This window comes from Theropithecus gelada, chromosome 16 (assembly GCF_003255815.1).
Source record: "Theropithecus gelada isolate Dixy chromosome 16, Tgel_1.0, whole genome shotgun sequence".
NCBI classification, from domain to species: Eukaryota; Metazoa; Chordata; class Mammalia; order Primates; family Cercopithecidae; genus Theropithecus; species Theropithecus gelada.
Window position 1 is genome coordinate 58,133,216 of NC_037684.1, and position 14,046 is coordinate 58,147,261.

Below are 14,046 nucleotides of genomic sequence, written 5' to 3' on the forward strand. Positions count from 1 at the left end.
AAAAAAAAAAAAAAAAAAAAAATTAGCTCGGCATGGTGACACTGCCTGTAGTCCCAGCTACTTGGGAGGCTAAGGTGGGAGGATCACCTGAGCCTGGGGAGGTCAAGGCTGCAGTCAGCTGTGATCAAATCACTGCGCTGCAGCCTGGGTGACAGAGTGAGACCCTGTGTCAAAAAAATAATTAAAAAATTGGCCAGACACTGTGGCTCCCTGTATCCTAGCACTTTGGGAGGCCGAGATGGGCAGATTGCTTGAGCCCAGGTGTTCAAGACCAGCCTGGGAAACATGGCAAAACCCTGCCGCTACAAAAATACAAAAAATTAGCTGGATGTGGTGGTATGTACCTGTAGTCGCAGCTACTCAGGAGGCTGAGGTGGGAAGTTTACCTGAGCCTGGAAGGTCGAGGCTGTAGGGAGCTGAGATCATACTACCGCCCTCTAGCCTGGGCAACAGAGTGAGAGACTCTGTCTTAAAAAAAACAAAAAATCTTCTTAAAAGGGTGGCGACGATTACACAAAACAGGGTATGCAAAATGCTTAACGGGTGACTAGCTCCTGTTCATGCTCCACACATGTTAGTTGTAAGTTATTACTGCCCAAGGTCATATGACCAAGCACATGAGAGGTTCCAGCTGCCCTTCAAGAAAGAGGAGACAGATGAAATCAGATCGTGGCTGAGACATTTCTGTTTACTCTCTCTCTCTCTCTTTTTTTTTTTTTTGAGATGGAATCTCACTTTGTTGCCCAGGTTGGAGTGCATTGGCATGCGATCTTGGCTCACTGCAACCTCTGCCTCCTGGGTTCAAGTGATTCTCCTGCATCAGCTTCCCAAGTAGCTGGGATTATAGGTGCCCGCCACCACACCTGGTTAATTTGTATATTTTAGTAGAGACGGGGTTTCTCCATGTTGGTCAGGCTGGTCTCAAACTCCTGACCTCAGGTGATCTGCCCACTTTGGCCTCCCAAAGTGCTGAGTTACAGGCATGAGCCACTGCACCTGGCCCTCCTATTTTCTCTCCTATCAGGCCTAGTTTTCTTTTTTCTTTTTTTTTTTTTTTTGAGACGGAGCCTCGCTCTGCCACCCAGGCTGGAGTGCAGTGGCAGGATCTCAGCTCACTGCAACCTCTGCCTCCAGGGTTCAAACAATTCTCTCCTGCCTCAGCCTCCTGAGTGGCTGGGTTTACAGGCGCCCACTGCCACACCCAGCTAATTTTTTTGTATTTTTAGTAGAGATGGGATTTCCCCAAGTTGGCCGGGCTGGTCTTGAACTCCCAAAGTGCTGGGATTACAGGCGTGAGCCACCGTGCCCGGCCAAAGCCTAGTTTTCCTAAGTGCCTTTATGGGACCGTCACACCTCTACACCAAGCTCCTTCAAGAGGCAAACTCTCCCAGGGCGGTGGCTCAAGCCTGTAATCGCGGCACTTTGGGAGGCCGAGATGGGCGGATCATGAGGTCAGGAGATCGAAACCATCCTGGCTAACACAGTGAAACCCCGTCTCTACTAAAAAATACAAAAAAACTAGCTGGGCATGGTGGCAGGCGCCTGTAGTCCCAGCTACTCGGGAGGCTGAGGCAGGAGAATGGTGTAAACCCCGGAGGCAGAGCTTGCAGTGAGCGGACATCCGGCCACTGCACTCCAGCCTGGGGGACAGAGCAAGACTCCGTCTCAAAAAAAAAAAAAAAAAAAAGAAAGAGGCAAACTCTTTCTGAAGAGGGAGACAAAAGAAACAGGGCCAGTGGTTTCACTGTGGACAAAGGTCTGTCTGTCCAGCAGATGAGTCAGAACTAAGACCCCTTGAAGGAATCAGGTCGTTTTGGTGCCAGTTGTCTGGTTTCTATTCCCTTCCCTGTGCCGCACCCTTCCCCCAGCCATCTGGAAGGCTCTGACCACAGCTGGCAGGCTCTGTGGTACCGCAAAGGCCAATCTTCAACAGGAAGTCTTGGGGGAACATGTCTTCCCCAGAACACCAGGCCTCTGGGCCTGGGCCACTTCTCTCCCTCAGACAGCCCAGGGCTTGGTTTTGTTTTTATTTTATTTATTTATTTATTTGTTTATTTATTTATTTATTGACGGAGTCTCGCTCTGTCGCCCAGGCTGGAGTGCAGTGGCGCAATCTCGGCTCACTGCAAGCTCCGCCTCCTGGGTTCATGCCATTCTCCTGCCTCAGCCTCCCAAGTAACTGGAACTACAGGCACCCACCACCACGCCCAGCTAATTTTTTGTGTTTTTAGTAGACACGGGGTTTCACCCTGTTAGCCAGGATGGTCTCAATCTCCTGACCTTGTGATCCGCCCACCTCGGCCTCCCAAAGTGCTGGCATTACAGGCATGAGCCACTAGGCCTGGCCAGTTTTGTTTTTTAAAAGGCCGTGAGAGGTCTGTCAGGAGGGAGTGCTCCGGGGCAGAAAGAAGTCTGGCACCAGCTTCTAAGTCTCCATTCCGCCAGGCGGACAAGCCTCTCTGGCGGTTCTCCGTTATCACTTGTAAAATATAAACAGTAATAACTGTCCTCCCTCCCTCACAGTGTGTTGTGAGGGCCAAATGGAATGTGACTGCTGAAGTACTTTGGCAAATTAAAAAGCTCCTTCCTATGGAAGGCGGCGTGGAGGCGCCGAAGGGATTTGATGTCAAAAGTCCCAGTTCTGGCCGGATGCGGTGGCTCACGCCTGTCATCCCAGCACCTTGGGAGGCCCAGACGGGTGGATCACGAGGCCAGGAGTTCGAGATCAGCCTGGCCAACATGGCGAAACCCCGTCTGTACCAAAAAATACAAACATTAGCCGGGCGTGGTGGTGCGCGCCTGTCGTCCCAGCTACTCAGGAGGCTGAGGCAGGAGAATCGCTTGAACCCAGGAGGCGGAGGTTGCGGTGAGCCGAGATCGCGCCATTGCACTCCAGCCTGGGCGACGGAGGGAGCCTCCAAAAAAAAAAAAAAAAAAAAAAAATTCCCAGTTCTGCCCCTGGCTGTGGCTGGCACTTTCGTAGAGGCTGGCATCTCTGGGCACAGCCTCCCGGACCCGCACGCTGGTGCATGCTGGAGGGAGCAGGCAGGGGTTGGGAGGTTGGCATCGCCCTCCGCCGGGCCCGGCTGGAGCTGGCTGGAGACCCTTCCAGACCCGGGAGGAAGCGGGGCCGGGACCGAGCCAGAGCGGAGCAGCGGGAGGGAGGGCGCGGAGGCCGCGGGGCAGGAAGCCGGGTCCCGCCCGGGCCTCCGGAGCCACGTGCGCTTGTTTCCGTGCTGGGGCGATCACGTGACCCGCGTCAGCTGACCCGTCACGGTGGAGCCCGGTGCTCGCGCCCGGCAGCCTCTGCCCCGCCGCGCCCGGAGCGCAGGACCCGCGGAGGGGTAAGCGCGCCCCCCGCCCGCCTCTTCGCCGCCGCCGGCTCCCCGCGGCCGCCTCCGCCCCAGCCCCTGCCTCGCGCCCATCCCAGCCCCGCCGGCCTGGCACCCCGGAAGCCGTCGCCTGCAGGGTCGTGGCCGGGCTCAGCCCCGCGCTGCCCCCGGGCGGCCTGGAGGAGATGGCCCAGGGCAGCGGGGGGCGGGCAGGCGCTCTCAGCACCCCGGCGGGGGGCTGGCACCCGCCCCCGAGCCCAGACATGCAGGAGCTGCTCCGGAGCGTGGAGAGGGACCTGAGCATCGATCCCAGGCAGCTGGCTCCGGCCCCGGGGGGCACCCACGTGGTGGCCCTAGTGCCTGCGCGCTGGCTGGCCGGCCTCCGCGATCGCCGGCTGCCCCTGGGACCCTGTCCCCGCGCAGAGGGCCTGGGAGAAGCGGAAGTCAGGACTCTGCTGCAGCGCTCTGTGCAGAGGCTGCCTGCCGGCTGGACGCGCGTGGAGGTGCATGGGCTGCGGAAGCGGAGACTGTCCTACCCTCTGGGCGGGGGCCTGCCCTTTGAGGAGGGGTCCTGCGGCCCTGAGACGCTCACTCGCTTCATGCAGGAGGTTGCCGCCCAGAATTATCGCAACCTGTGGCGCCATGCATACCACACTTACGGGCAGCCGTATAGTCACAGCCCTGCCCCCTCAGCTGTCCCTGCCTTGGACTCAGTACGGCAGGCTCTGCAGAGGGTCTATGGTTGCCCCTTCCTGCCGGTGGGCGAAACTCCCCAATGCCCATCATATGCCAGAGAAGGCCCCTGTCCCCCTCGGGGCACCCCTGCTTGCCCTAGTCTTCTACGGGCTGAGGCCTTGCTGGAGTCGCCGGAGATGCTGTATGTGGTACACCCTTACGTGCAGTTCTCCCTCCATGACGTGGTCACCTTCAGCCCTGCCAAGCTGACCAACAGCCAGGCCAAGGTGCTGTTCATTCTCTTCCGCGTGCTGAGGGCCATGGATGCCTGTCACCGCCAGGGACTGGCGTGCGGGGCCCTGTCTTTGCATCACGTCGCTGTGGATGAGAAGCTTTGCAGCGAGCTGCGACTGGACCTGAGTGCTTATGAGAGGCCCGAGGAGGAGGAGAATGAGGAGGCCCCAGTGGCAAGGGATGAGGCGGGCATTGCGTCTCAAGGGGAGCAGGGAGGGCAACCTGGGCAACCCACCGGCCAGGAGGAACTTCGGGGCCTTGTGCTAGATTGGGTGCACGGCCGCATCAGCAACTTCCACTACCTCATGCAGCTGAATCGGTTGGCAGGTCGGCGGCAGGGGGACCCCAACTACCACCCCGTGCTGCCCTGGGTGGTGGACTTCACCACGCCGCATGGGCGCTTCCGAGACCTGCGCAAGTCCAAGTTCCGCCTCAACAAGGGAGATAAACAACTGGACTTCACCTACGAGATGACGCGGCAGGCATTCGTGGCAGGCGGGGCGGGCGGCGGGGAACCCCCTCACGTGCCTCACCACATCTCAGACGTGCTCTCCGACATCACCTACTACGTGTACAAGGCTCGGCGCACGCCTCGGTCGGTGCTCTGCGGCCACGTCCGCGCGCAGTGGGAGCCCCATGAGTACCCGGCCAGCATGGAGCGCATGCAGAACTGGACCCCCGATGAGTGTATCCCGGAGTTCTACACCGATCCTTCTATCTTCCGCTCCATCCACCCTGACATGCCTGACCTGGACGTGCCAGCCTGGTGCAGCTCCAGCCAGGAGTTCGTGGCTGCCCACCGAGCCCTGCTGGAGAGCCGCGAGGTGTCCCGGGACCTGCACCATTGGATCGACCTCACGTTTGGCTATAAACTCCAGGGCAAGGAGGCAGTCAAAGAGAAGAATGTGTGTCTGCACCTAGTGGACGCCCACACTCACCTGGCCAGCTACGGGGTGGTGCAGCTCTTCGATCAGCCACACCCCCAGCGCCTGGCTGGGGCTCCTGCCCTTCCCCCGGAGCCTCCCCTCATCCCCAAGCTGTTGGTCCAGACCATCCAGGAGACCACAGGCCGGGAGGACTTCACGGAAAACCTGGGACAGCTTCCAAATGAAGTGGGCCGGCCAGTTTTAGAAGCCACTCCCTGTGAGGCTAGCTGGACCAGAGACAGGCCGGTGGCCGGAGAAGACGACTTGGAACAGGCCACAGAAGCTCTGGATTCCATTTCCCTTGCTGGGAAAGCAGGTGACCAGCTGGGCTCCTTCTCCGGTCAAGCGTCCCCTGGCCTTCTGTCTTTCTCAGCCTCCCGTCCAGGCCGCAGGAATAAAGCTGCTGGGGCAGACCCTGGGGAGGGCGAGGAGGGGAGGATTCTTCTTCCCGAGGGCTTCAGTCCCATGCAGGCCCTGGAGGAGCTGGAAAAAACGGGCAACTTCTTGGCCAAAGGCCTAGGGGGCCTGTTGGAGGTGCCTGAGCAGCCCCGGGTCCAGCCGGCTGTGCCACTGCAGTGCCTGCTTCACAGGGACATGCAGGCGTTGGGTGTCCTGTTGGCGGAGATGGTGTTTGCTACCAGGGTGCGGACGCTGCAGCCCGATGCACCTTTGTGGGTACGCTTCGAGGCCGTTCGGGGGCTCTGCACACGCCACCCCAAGGAGGTCCCTGTGTCTTTGCAGCCCGTGCTGGACACACTCCTGCAGCTGAGTGGCCCCAAAGTCCCCATGGGAGCAGAGAGGAGCAAGCTGGACCAACTGTTTGAGTACAGGCCTGTCTCCCAGGGCCTGCCCCCACCCTGCCCAAGCCAGCTTCTCAGCCCCTTCAGCTCCGTGGTTCCCTTCCCGCCCTACTTCCCGGCGCTGCACAGATTCATCCTCCTGTACCAGGCAAGGCACGTGGAGGACGAGGCCCAGGGGCGCGAGCTGGTGTTTGCCCTGTGGCAGCAGCTGGGCGCAGTGCTGAAGGACATCACCCCCGAGGGCCTGGAGATCCTGCTGCCCTTCGTGCTGTCACTTATGTCCGAGGAGCACACGGCTGTGTACACTGCCTGGTATCTGTTTGAACCTGTTGCCAAGGCACTGGGCCCCAAAAATGCCAATAAGTACCTCCTGAAGCCTCTCATTGGTGCCTACGAGAGCCCCTGCCAGCTACACGGCCGCTTCTACCTGTACACGGACTGCTTTGTGGCCCAGCTGATGGTGCGGCTGGGCCTGCAGGCCTTTCTCACTCACCTGCTGCCCCATGTCCTGCAGGTGCTGGCAGGCGCGGAGGCCTCCCAGGAGGAGAGCAAGGACCTGGTAGGGGCTGCTGAGGAGGAGGAGAGCGGGCTGCCCGGGGCCGGGCCTGGCTCCTGTGCTTTTGGGGAGGAGATTCCCATGGATGGGGAGCCTCCTGCCTCCTCGGGCCTGGGGCTCCCAGACTACACGTCTGGCGTCAGCTTCCATGACCAGGCTGACCTCCCTGAGACAGAGGACTTCCAGGCCGGGCTCTATGTAACTGAGTCTCCCCAGCCCCAGGAGGCTGAGGCTGTGAGCCTGGGCCGGCTGAGTGACAAGAGCAGCACCAGTGAGACCTCCCTGGGTGAGGAGCGGGCTCCAGACGAGGGGGGCGCCCCCGTGGACAAGAGCAGCCTTCGATCAGGCGACAGCAGCCAGGACTTGAAGCAAAGCGAGGGCTCCGAGGAGGAAGAGGAGGAGGAGGACGGCTGCCTGGTGCTAGAGGAGGAGGAGGGGGAGCAGGAGGAGGTCACCGGAGCATCTGAGCTCACTCTGTCTGACACGGTGCTGTCCATGGAGACGGTTGTGGCCGGCGGCAGTGGGGGAGATGGGGAAGAAGAGGAGGAGCCACTGTCTGAGCAGTCAGAAGGCAAAGAACAGAAGATCCTCCTTGGTAAGCTCCCAGGTCTGGGAGGTGTTGGTCAAAAACACCTCCTGCTTCTCCCTGCACACTTGCAGAGCACCTGCTCTGTGCCAAGCAGTGGATCGAGCCAGGGCCACCTGCAACACAGATGTGGGTTTGCCTTCACGGAACTCACACCCAGCAGACAAGATGCTGCAGCGTAGACGGTCTTAAGCAAGTGTATTATGTTAGTGCGATAAAGAACACGGCTGCGTTCCTAGGAGGGAGTGGAACATGGAGCTTTTCAGGGGCGCCGTGGCTCACGCCTCTAATCCCAGCACTTCAGGAGGCCAAGGCAGGCAGATCACCTGAGGTCAGGAGTTCGAGACCAGCCTGGCCAACATGGTGAAACCCCGTCTCTACTAAAAATACAAAAATTAGCCGGGCGTGGTGGCAGGCACCTGTAATCCCAGCTACTTGGGAGACTGAGGCAGGAGAATGGCTTGAACCTGGGAGGCAGAGGTTGCAGTGAGCCGAGACTGTGCCACTGCACTGCAGCCTGGGCAACAGAGCGAGACTCTGTCTCAAAAAAGGAAAAAAAAAGTGCTTTTACATCTAGTTTTCAAGGGTCAGAGCAGGCTTCCTTAAAAGCAAAGACAGTTGAGGTTCAAGTAGGAGTAGGAAGGAGGTAGGCAAAAATGGGCAAAAAGAAAGTCTGAAGGCTGAGGGAATAGCGTGTGTGAGGCTCTGAGGCTGTCATGTTCCATTAAAGAAGAGAAGCAGGGGGCTGGGCGCGGTGGCTCACACCTGTAATCCCAGCACGTTGGGAGGCCGAGGCGGGTGGATCAAAATGTTAGGAGATCGAGACCATCCTGGCCAATATGGTGAAACCCCATCTCTACTAAAAATACAAAAAATTAGCCGAGCATGGTGGCGGGTGCCTATCATCCCAGCTACTCGGGAGGCTGAGGCAGGAGAATCACTTGACCCTGGAGGTTTAAGGAGAAGAGTCAGGGCGGTGGAAGGTGGAGGTTGCATTGCAGTGAGCTGAGATCGCGCCATTGCACTCCAGCCTGGGCGACAGAGCGAGACTCCGTCTCAAAAAAAAAAAAGAAAAGCAGGGAACAGCCATTATGGGGAGACCGAGGGAGTAGAGGGAAGAGAGGCCAGAAGGAAGGTGGCCAGGGCCGGGCCAGGCCTCGTTAAGGAGCTTCAGAAGACCCACGGGCAGGCTAACTTCCTGCAGGTCGTGCCTGTGGAGAGGAGCCTGGAGCAGCCAGAGTCCCACAGGCCAGGGCCTAGGCACCTCTGCCACTGTTATGTGGAGGGGGATGGTGTGGGACAGCCGGCCTGGGCTGGGCTCTTGGCAGAGCTGCAGCCGGAGGTGGTTGAGTGGGGTGCCGTGGGGTGGGGTGGGAGGGGTGATGAACTCATGTTATCTGAGGAGCTCAGGGCCTGCTCCCACCCCACAGATACAGCCTGCAAGATGGTCCGCTGGCTGTCTGCCAAGCTCGGCCCCACAGTGGCTTCTCGCCACGTGGCCCGGAACCTGCTCCGCCTGCTGACGTCTTGTTATGTTGGTAAGGAGGCTTGTGGTCGGTGCTGGAGATGAGGGTTTCTCCCAGGCCCTCTGCCTAGCTTAAGCCCTCTCCAGCGGGGATCCTTCCCACCCCTAGCTCAAATCACCCACCAGCCAGGTGCTGGGTCCCAGTCTGTAAGTGCCAGCAATTGGGTAGGGCCGGGCTGGGCCCCAGGCTAGAGTGAGCTCAAGCAGCCAGTACAGCCCTGCAGGGTCAGGCTCCCCCCGGCCCTCCACTGGCGACTCAGGACTGCTGGCCCTTCCTTGGTAGGACCCACTCGGCAGCAGTTCACGGTGAGCAGTGGCGAGAGCCCTCCGCTGAGCGCCGGCAACATCTACCAGAAGAGACCGGTCCTGGGCGACATCGTGTCAGGGCCGGTGCTCAGCTGTCTCCTCCACATCGCCCACCTGTATGGGGAGCCCGTCCTCACCTACCAGTACCTGCCCTACATCAGCTACCTGGTCAGTCGCTGGTTTTGCAGACCCGGAGCTGGGAAGGCTGAGGACCTGAGGGCCAGCCTGGGGTCTCTGGGTGCCAGGGGGTCCCTGGGGCTGCCAGGCCCTCATCTGCTGGGTGGTTCTAGGTGGCCCCAGGGAGTGCCTCAGGCCCCAGCCGACTGAACAGCCGTAAGGAGGCAGGGCTGCTGGCCGCAGTGACACTGACTCAGAAGATCATCGTGTACCTCTCAGACACCACGCTCATGGACATCCTGCCCCGGATCAGCCATGAGGTCCTGCTGCCCGTGCTCAGCTTCCTCACCTCCCTCGTCACAGGGTAGGCCTCCGCCCCAGCCGCTGTAGGGGGACCGGCCCAGCGGAGGGGCTGCCCAGGAGGGGCTGGGAAGCTCAGGGGAGAGGACGTAACGCTGGGCTGGGTGTCAAGGGTCCTGGTTTTGATCCCCGCTCTTTGACCCTGAGCAAGCCACACCCTTTTCCTGTGCCTCAGTTTCCTCATCTGGTTTGGACCAGTTGGTCTTGGAGCTCCTTTCATTTAAAGCTTTTGATATGACCGGGTGTGGTGGCTATGCCTGTAATCCCAGCGCTTTGAGAGGCCAAGACGGGAAGATTGCTTGAGCCCAGGAGTTCAAGACCAGCCTGGGGAACAAAATGAGACCTCATCTCTAAAAATATATATAAAGGCTGGACATGGTGTCTCACACCTGTAATCCCAGCACTTTGGGAGGCCGAGGCGGGTGGATCATGAGGGTCAGGAGTTCAAGACCGGCCTGGTCAATATGGCAAAACCCCATCTCTACTAAAAATACAAAAAAAATTAGCCAGATATGGTGGCTCATGCCTGTAGTCCCAGCTACTCGAGAGACTGAGGCAAGATAATCACTTGAACCTAGGAGGCAGATGTTGCAGTGAGCCGAGGTCGCACCACTGCACTCCAGCCTCGGTGACAGAGCAAGACTCCGTCTCAATAAAAATAACTGAAGCTTTTGATAGATTCTGGTCAAGTCCTGCAGAACTGGGGACTGGAGCTCATGAGCTCTGTTTCCAGGTTCCCAAGTGGGGCCCAGGCCCGGACTATCCTGTGTGTGAAAACCATCAGCCTCATCGCCCTCATCTGCCTGCGCATCGGACAGGAGATGGTCCAGCAGCACCTGAGCGAGCCTGTGGCTACCTTCTTCCAGATCTTCTCTCAGCTGCATGAGCTTCGGCAACAGGTGGGCAGATCTGCGGGGCCAGGGCAGGCCGGGGCGGGGGCTGTGGACCCGGCTGACCTCCCGGGCATCTCGCTCACAGGATCTGAAGCTGGATCCCGAGGGCCTCGGCGAGGGCCAGGGCGGGCTGGGGTGGGGGCGGTGGACCCGGCTGACCTCCCGGGCGTCTCGCTCACAGGATCTGAAGCTGGACCCCGTGGGCCGTGGTGAGGGCCAGCTGCCACAGGTGGTCTTCTCTGATGGGCAGCAGCGGCCCGTGGACCCTGCCCTGCTGGACGAGCTGCAGAAGGTGTTCACCCTGGAGATGGCGTACACAATCTACGTGCCCTTCTCCTGCCTGTTGGGTACTGCCCCATCACGTTCCCCGTCACAGCCTTCGTGGCTGTCTCCTCCCTTGGGAGGCCCCATTCTCTGCCCTTGCCCCAGAGTCAGCAGTGGGTTCTAAGCAGTTTTTTTGGGTGAGAGCAAAGGGATTTGGCCTCAGACCCCTACCTCCAAGGTGACATACAAACAGGGACTGAGCAGTAGCCAGCAAGAGAGGCCCAGGAGCTGGCCTGTAGCATCCCTGGGGAAGGCAGGAGAGTCAGGGCGGTGGACTGGCTGTCTGCAGGAGCTGAGAGGGAAGGAGAGGCCTCCTGTTTACGAAGCTTCCCCTCTGGGCCCTGCATGGTGCTGTGCTAATCGTTTCAGCGTGTCATCTCCCTGCAGAGGACAGACAGCCCTGTGGTGACACATGTTATCATCCCGCCACTGAAATCTAAGCTTTGGGAGGCCAGGGCACCACCTGTCTTGTTCCGTATTCTATTCCTAGTGCCCAGCACGGCACAGCACATAGAGAAGACGCTCATGTGTACATCACAACGGAATGAATGCACATATCACCGGGGAGGAAACTGAGGCTCAGAGACAGAGTTACTTGCCCAGAGTTGCAGAGCCAGTTCCTGCCCCGTCTTCTGTGGCTCCCGAGTCCTTGGATGGGTGATAGCAGCCGCCTGCCATCTTCCCTGTCTCAGGACCTCTCCCACTCCCATCCAGGTGACATCATCCGGAAAATCATCCCCAACCACGAGCTGGTTGGGGAGCTGGCGGGGCTGTACTTGGAGAGTGTCAGCCCGAGCAGTCGCAACCCTGCCAGCATGGAGCCCACCGTGCCCAGCACCGGCCCCGAGTGGGACCCCCAGGGTGGGGGCTGCCCTCAGGATGACGGCCACTCAGGGACCTTTGGGAGCGTCCTGGTGGGGAATCGCATTCAGATCCCTAATGACTCTCGGCCTGAGACCCCCGGACCGCTGGGCCCCATCTCGGGGGTGGGTGGCGGGGGCCTGGGCAGCGGGAGCGAGGACAACGCCCTGAAGCAAGAGCTGCCGCGGAGCGCCCACGGGCTGAGCGGAAACTGGCTGGCGTACTGGCAGTACGAGATCGGCGTGAGCCAGCAGGACGCCCACTTTCACTTCCACCAGATCCGCCTGCAGAGCTTCCCGGGCCACTCGGGGGCCGTCAAGTGTGTGGCCCCCCTGAGTAGCGAGGACTTCTTCCTGAGCGGCAGCAAGGATCGAACCGTGCGCCTCTGGCCGCTGTACAACTACGGCGACGGGACCAGCGAGACGGCCCCACGTCTCATCTACACCCAGCACCGCAAAAGCGTCTTCTTCGTGGGCCAGCTCGAGGCCCCGCAGCACGTGGTGAGCTGTGACGGGGCTGTGCACGTCTGGGACCCCTTCACAGGTGAGCGGGCCCAGGTGAGGCCTGTTCTGTTCCTGCTCCTGCGCCCGCGCCCGCCAGGCCTCTGGGAAGGGGCCCGAGGGTGGGGCTGCAATGCTTCAGAGTCTGGGGAGACCCAGCGAGGCCGCCGAAAGAGCAGTTAGGGTTTCTAACCTGTTAGACTTGAGTCTGAACTGGCTCCACCAGCTCACTTCCCTTGAGCAAGTTCCTGCTGCTGGAAGCATCTGTTTACCCATCGATAAACAGAATCAGAAAAACGGGCTTAGACGATAACATATGGGAAGGCCGGGTGCGGTGGCTCAAGCCTGTAATCCCAGCACTTTGGGAGGCCAAGGTGGGCGGATTATGAGGAGGCCATCCTGGCCAATATGGTGAAACCCTGTCTCTACTAAAAATACAAAAATTGGCCGGGCGTGGTGGTGGGCGCCTGTAGTCCCAACTACACAGGAGGCTGAGGCAGGAGAATGGCGTGAACCCAGGTGGCAGAGGTTGCAGTGAGCCGAGATCACACCACTGCACTCCAGCCTGGGCGACAGAGTGTGACTCTGTCTCAAAAAAATAAAAATAAAAAAGGGCCGGACACGGTGGCTCACGCCTGTAATCCCAGCACTTTGGGAGGCCAAGGCGGGCGGATCACGAGGTCAGGAGATCGAGACCATCCTGGCTAACACGGTGAAACCCCGTCTCTATTAAAAATATAAAAAAATTAGCCAGACGTGGTGGCAGGTGCCTGTAGTCCCAGCTACTCGGGAGGCTGAGGCAGGAGAATGGTGTGAATCTGGGAGGCGGAGCTTGCAATGAGCCCAGATCACGCCACTCACTCCAGCCTGGGCGACAGAGCGAGACTCCATCTCAAAAAAAAAAAAAAAGAAAAGAGAATACACGAATACATGTAGGGTTTTGGCTTCATGTGTAGCAGATGATATTTGGCCAATGGTTGCTTATTTTTTGGCATCACCATAGGGAGAAATATGGTTAAAAGCGGGAAAGAGATGGTGTCGGGGAAGACAGAGGGAGGGGGCATTGGGTCAGCAGTGCTGTGCAGAGAGAGGAGGTTGCTTTGGGGATGGGAGCCTGGACGGGCCATGGAAGCAGGAAGGTGGGAGAGTCAAGAAACATCTTTTTTTTTTTTTTTTTTCCTTGAGACAGAGTCTTGCTCTGTCGCCCAGGCTGGAGTGCAGTGGCGCGATCTCGGCTCACTGCAAGCTCCGCCTCCCGGGTTCACGCCATTCTCCTGCCTCAGCCTCCCGAGTAGCTGGGACTACAGGCGCCGCCACCACGCCCAGCTAATTTTTGTATTTTTAGTAGAGACGGGGTTTCACCGTGTTAGCCAGGATAGTCTCGATCTCCTGACCTCATGATCCACCCGCCTCGGCCTCCCAAAGTGCTGGGATTACAGGCGTGAGCCACCGCGCCGGGGCAAGAAACATCTTTAGGCTGGACATGGTGGCTCACACCTGTAATCTTAGCACTTTGGGAGGCGAGGAGTTGGAGACCATCCTGGCCAACATGGCGAAACCCCGTCTCTACTAAAAATACAAAAAAATTAGCTGGGCGTGGTGGCGGGCGCCTGTAATCCCAGCTACTCAGGAGGCTGAGGTGGGAGAATCGCTTGAACCTGGGAGGTGGAGGTTGCAATGAGCCCAGACGCGCCACTGCACTCCAGCCTGGGTGAGATCACACCACTGCACTCCAGCCTGGGCGACAGAGCAAGACTCCGTCTCAAAAAAAAGGAAACATCTTTAGCATTTTCTAAGGATCCCTGGGGGACGGGAGGCAGCTGTGTGGTGAGTTGGGGGATTAGAAGCTCCCAGGGCTCGGCCGGGCGCGGTGGCTCAAGCCTGTAATCCCAGCACTTTGGGAGGCCGAGGCGGGTGGATCACGAGGTCAGGAGATCGAGACTATCCTGGCTAACATGGTGAAACCCCGTCTCTACTAAAAATACAAAAAA

General features: G+C 59.2%; 1 protein-coding gene across 4 annotated transcripts in view; it reads left to right on the forward strand.

The window, feature by feature from the left end:
• The window catches only part of WDR81 (WD repeat domain 81), a 26,877-nt gene that overhangs the window by 8,804 nt on the left and 4,027 nt on the right, over positions 1-14,046 (forward strand). The window contains exons 2-8 of one of the 4 annotated variants that reach the window (XM_025362087.1): positions 6,542-7,178; positions 8,600-8,707; positions 8,978-9,168; positions 9,291-9,481; positions 10,211-10,376; positions 10,552-10,717; positions 11,409-12,098. In XM_025362087.1, coding sequence (XP_025217872.1) covers positions 6,665-7,178; positions 8,600-8,707; positions 8,978-9,168; positions 9,291-9,481; positions 10,211-10,376; positions 10,552-10,717; positions 11,409-12,098 — 2,026 coding nt within the window. In that variant the 5' untranslated portion in view covers positions 6,542-6,664. Of the gene's footprint in view, positions 1-3,097; positions 7,179-8,599; positions 8,708-8,977; positions 9,169-9,290; positions 9,482-10,210; positions 10,377-10,551; positions 10,718-11,408; positions 12,099-14,046 lie in introns of those variants that run through there. The other 3 variants (XM_025362089.1, XM_025362086.1, XM_025362088.1) reach the window with 3 other exon arrangements.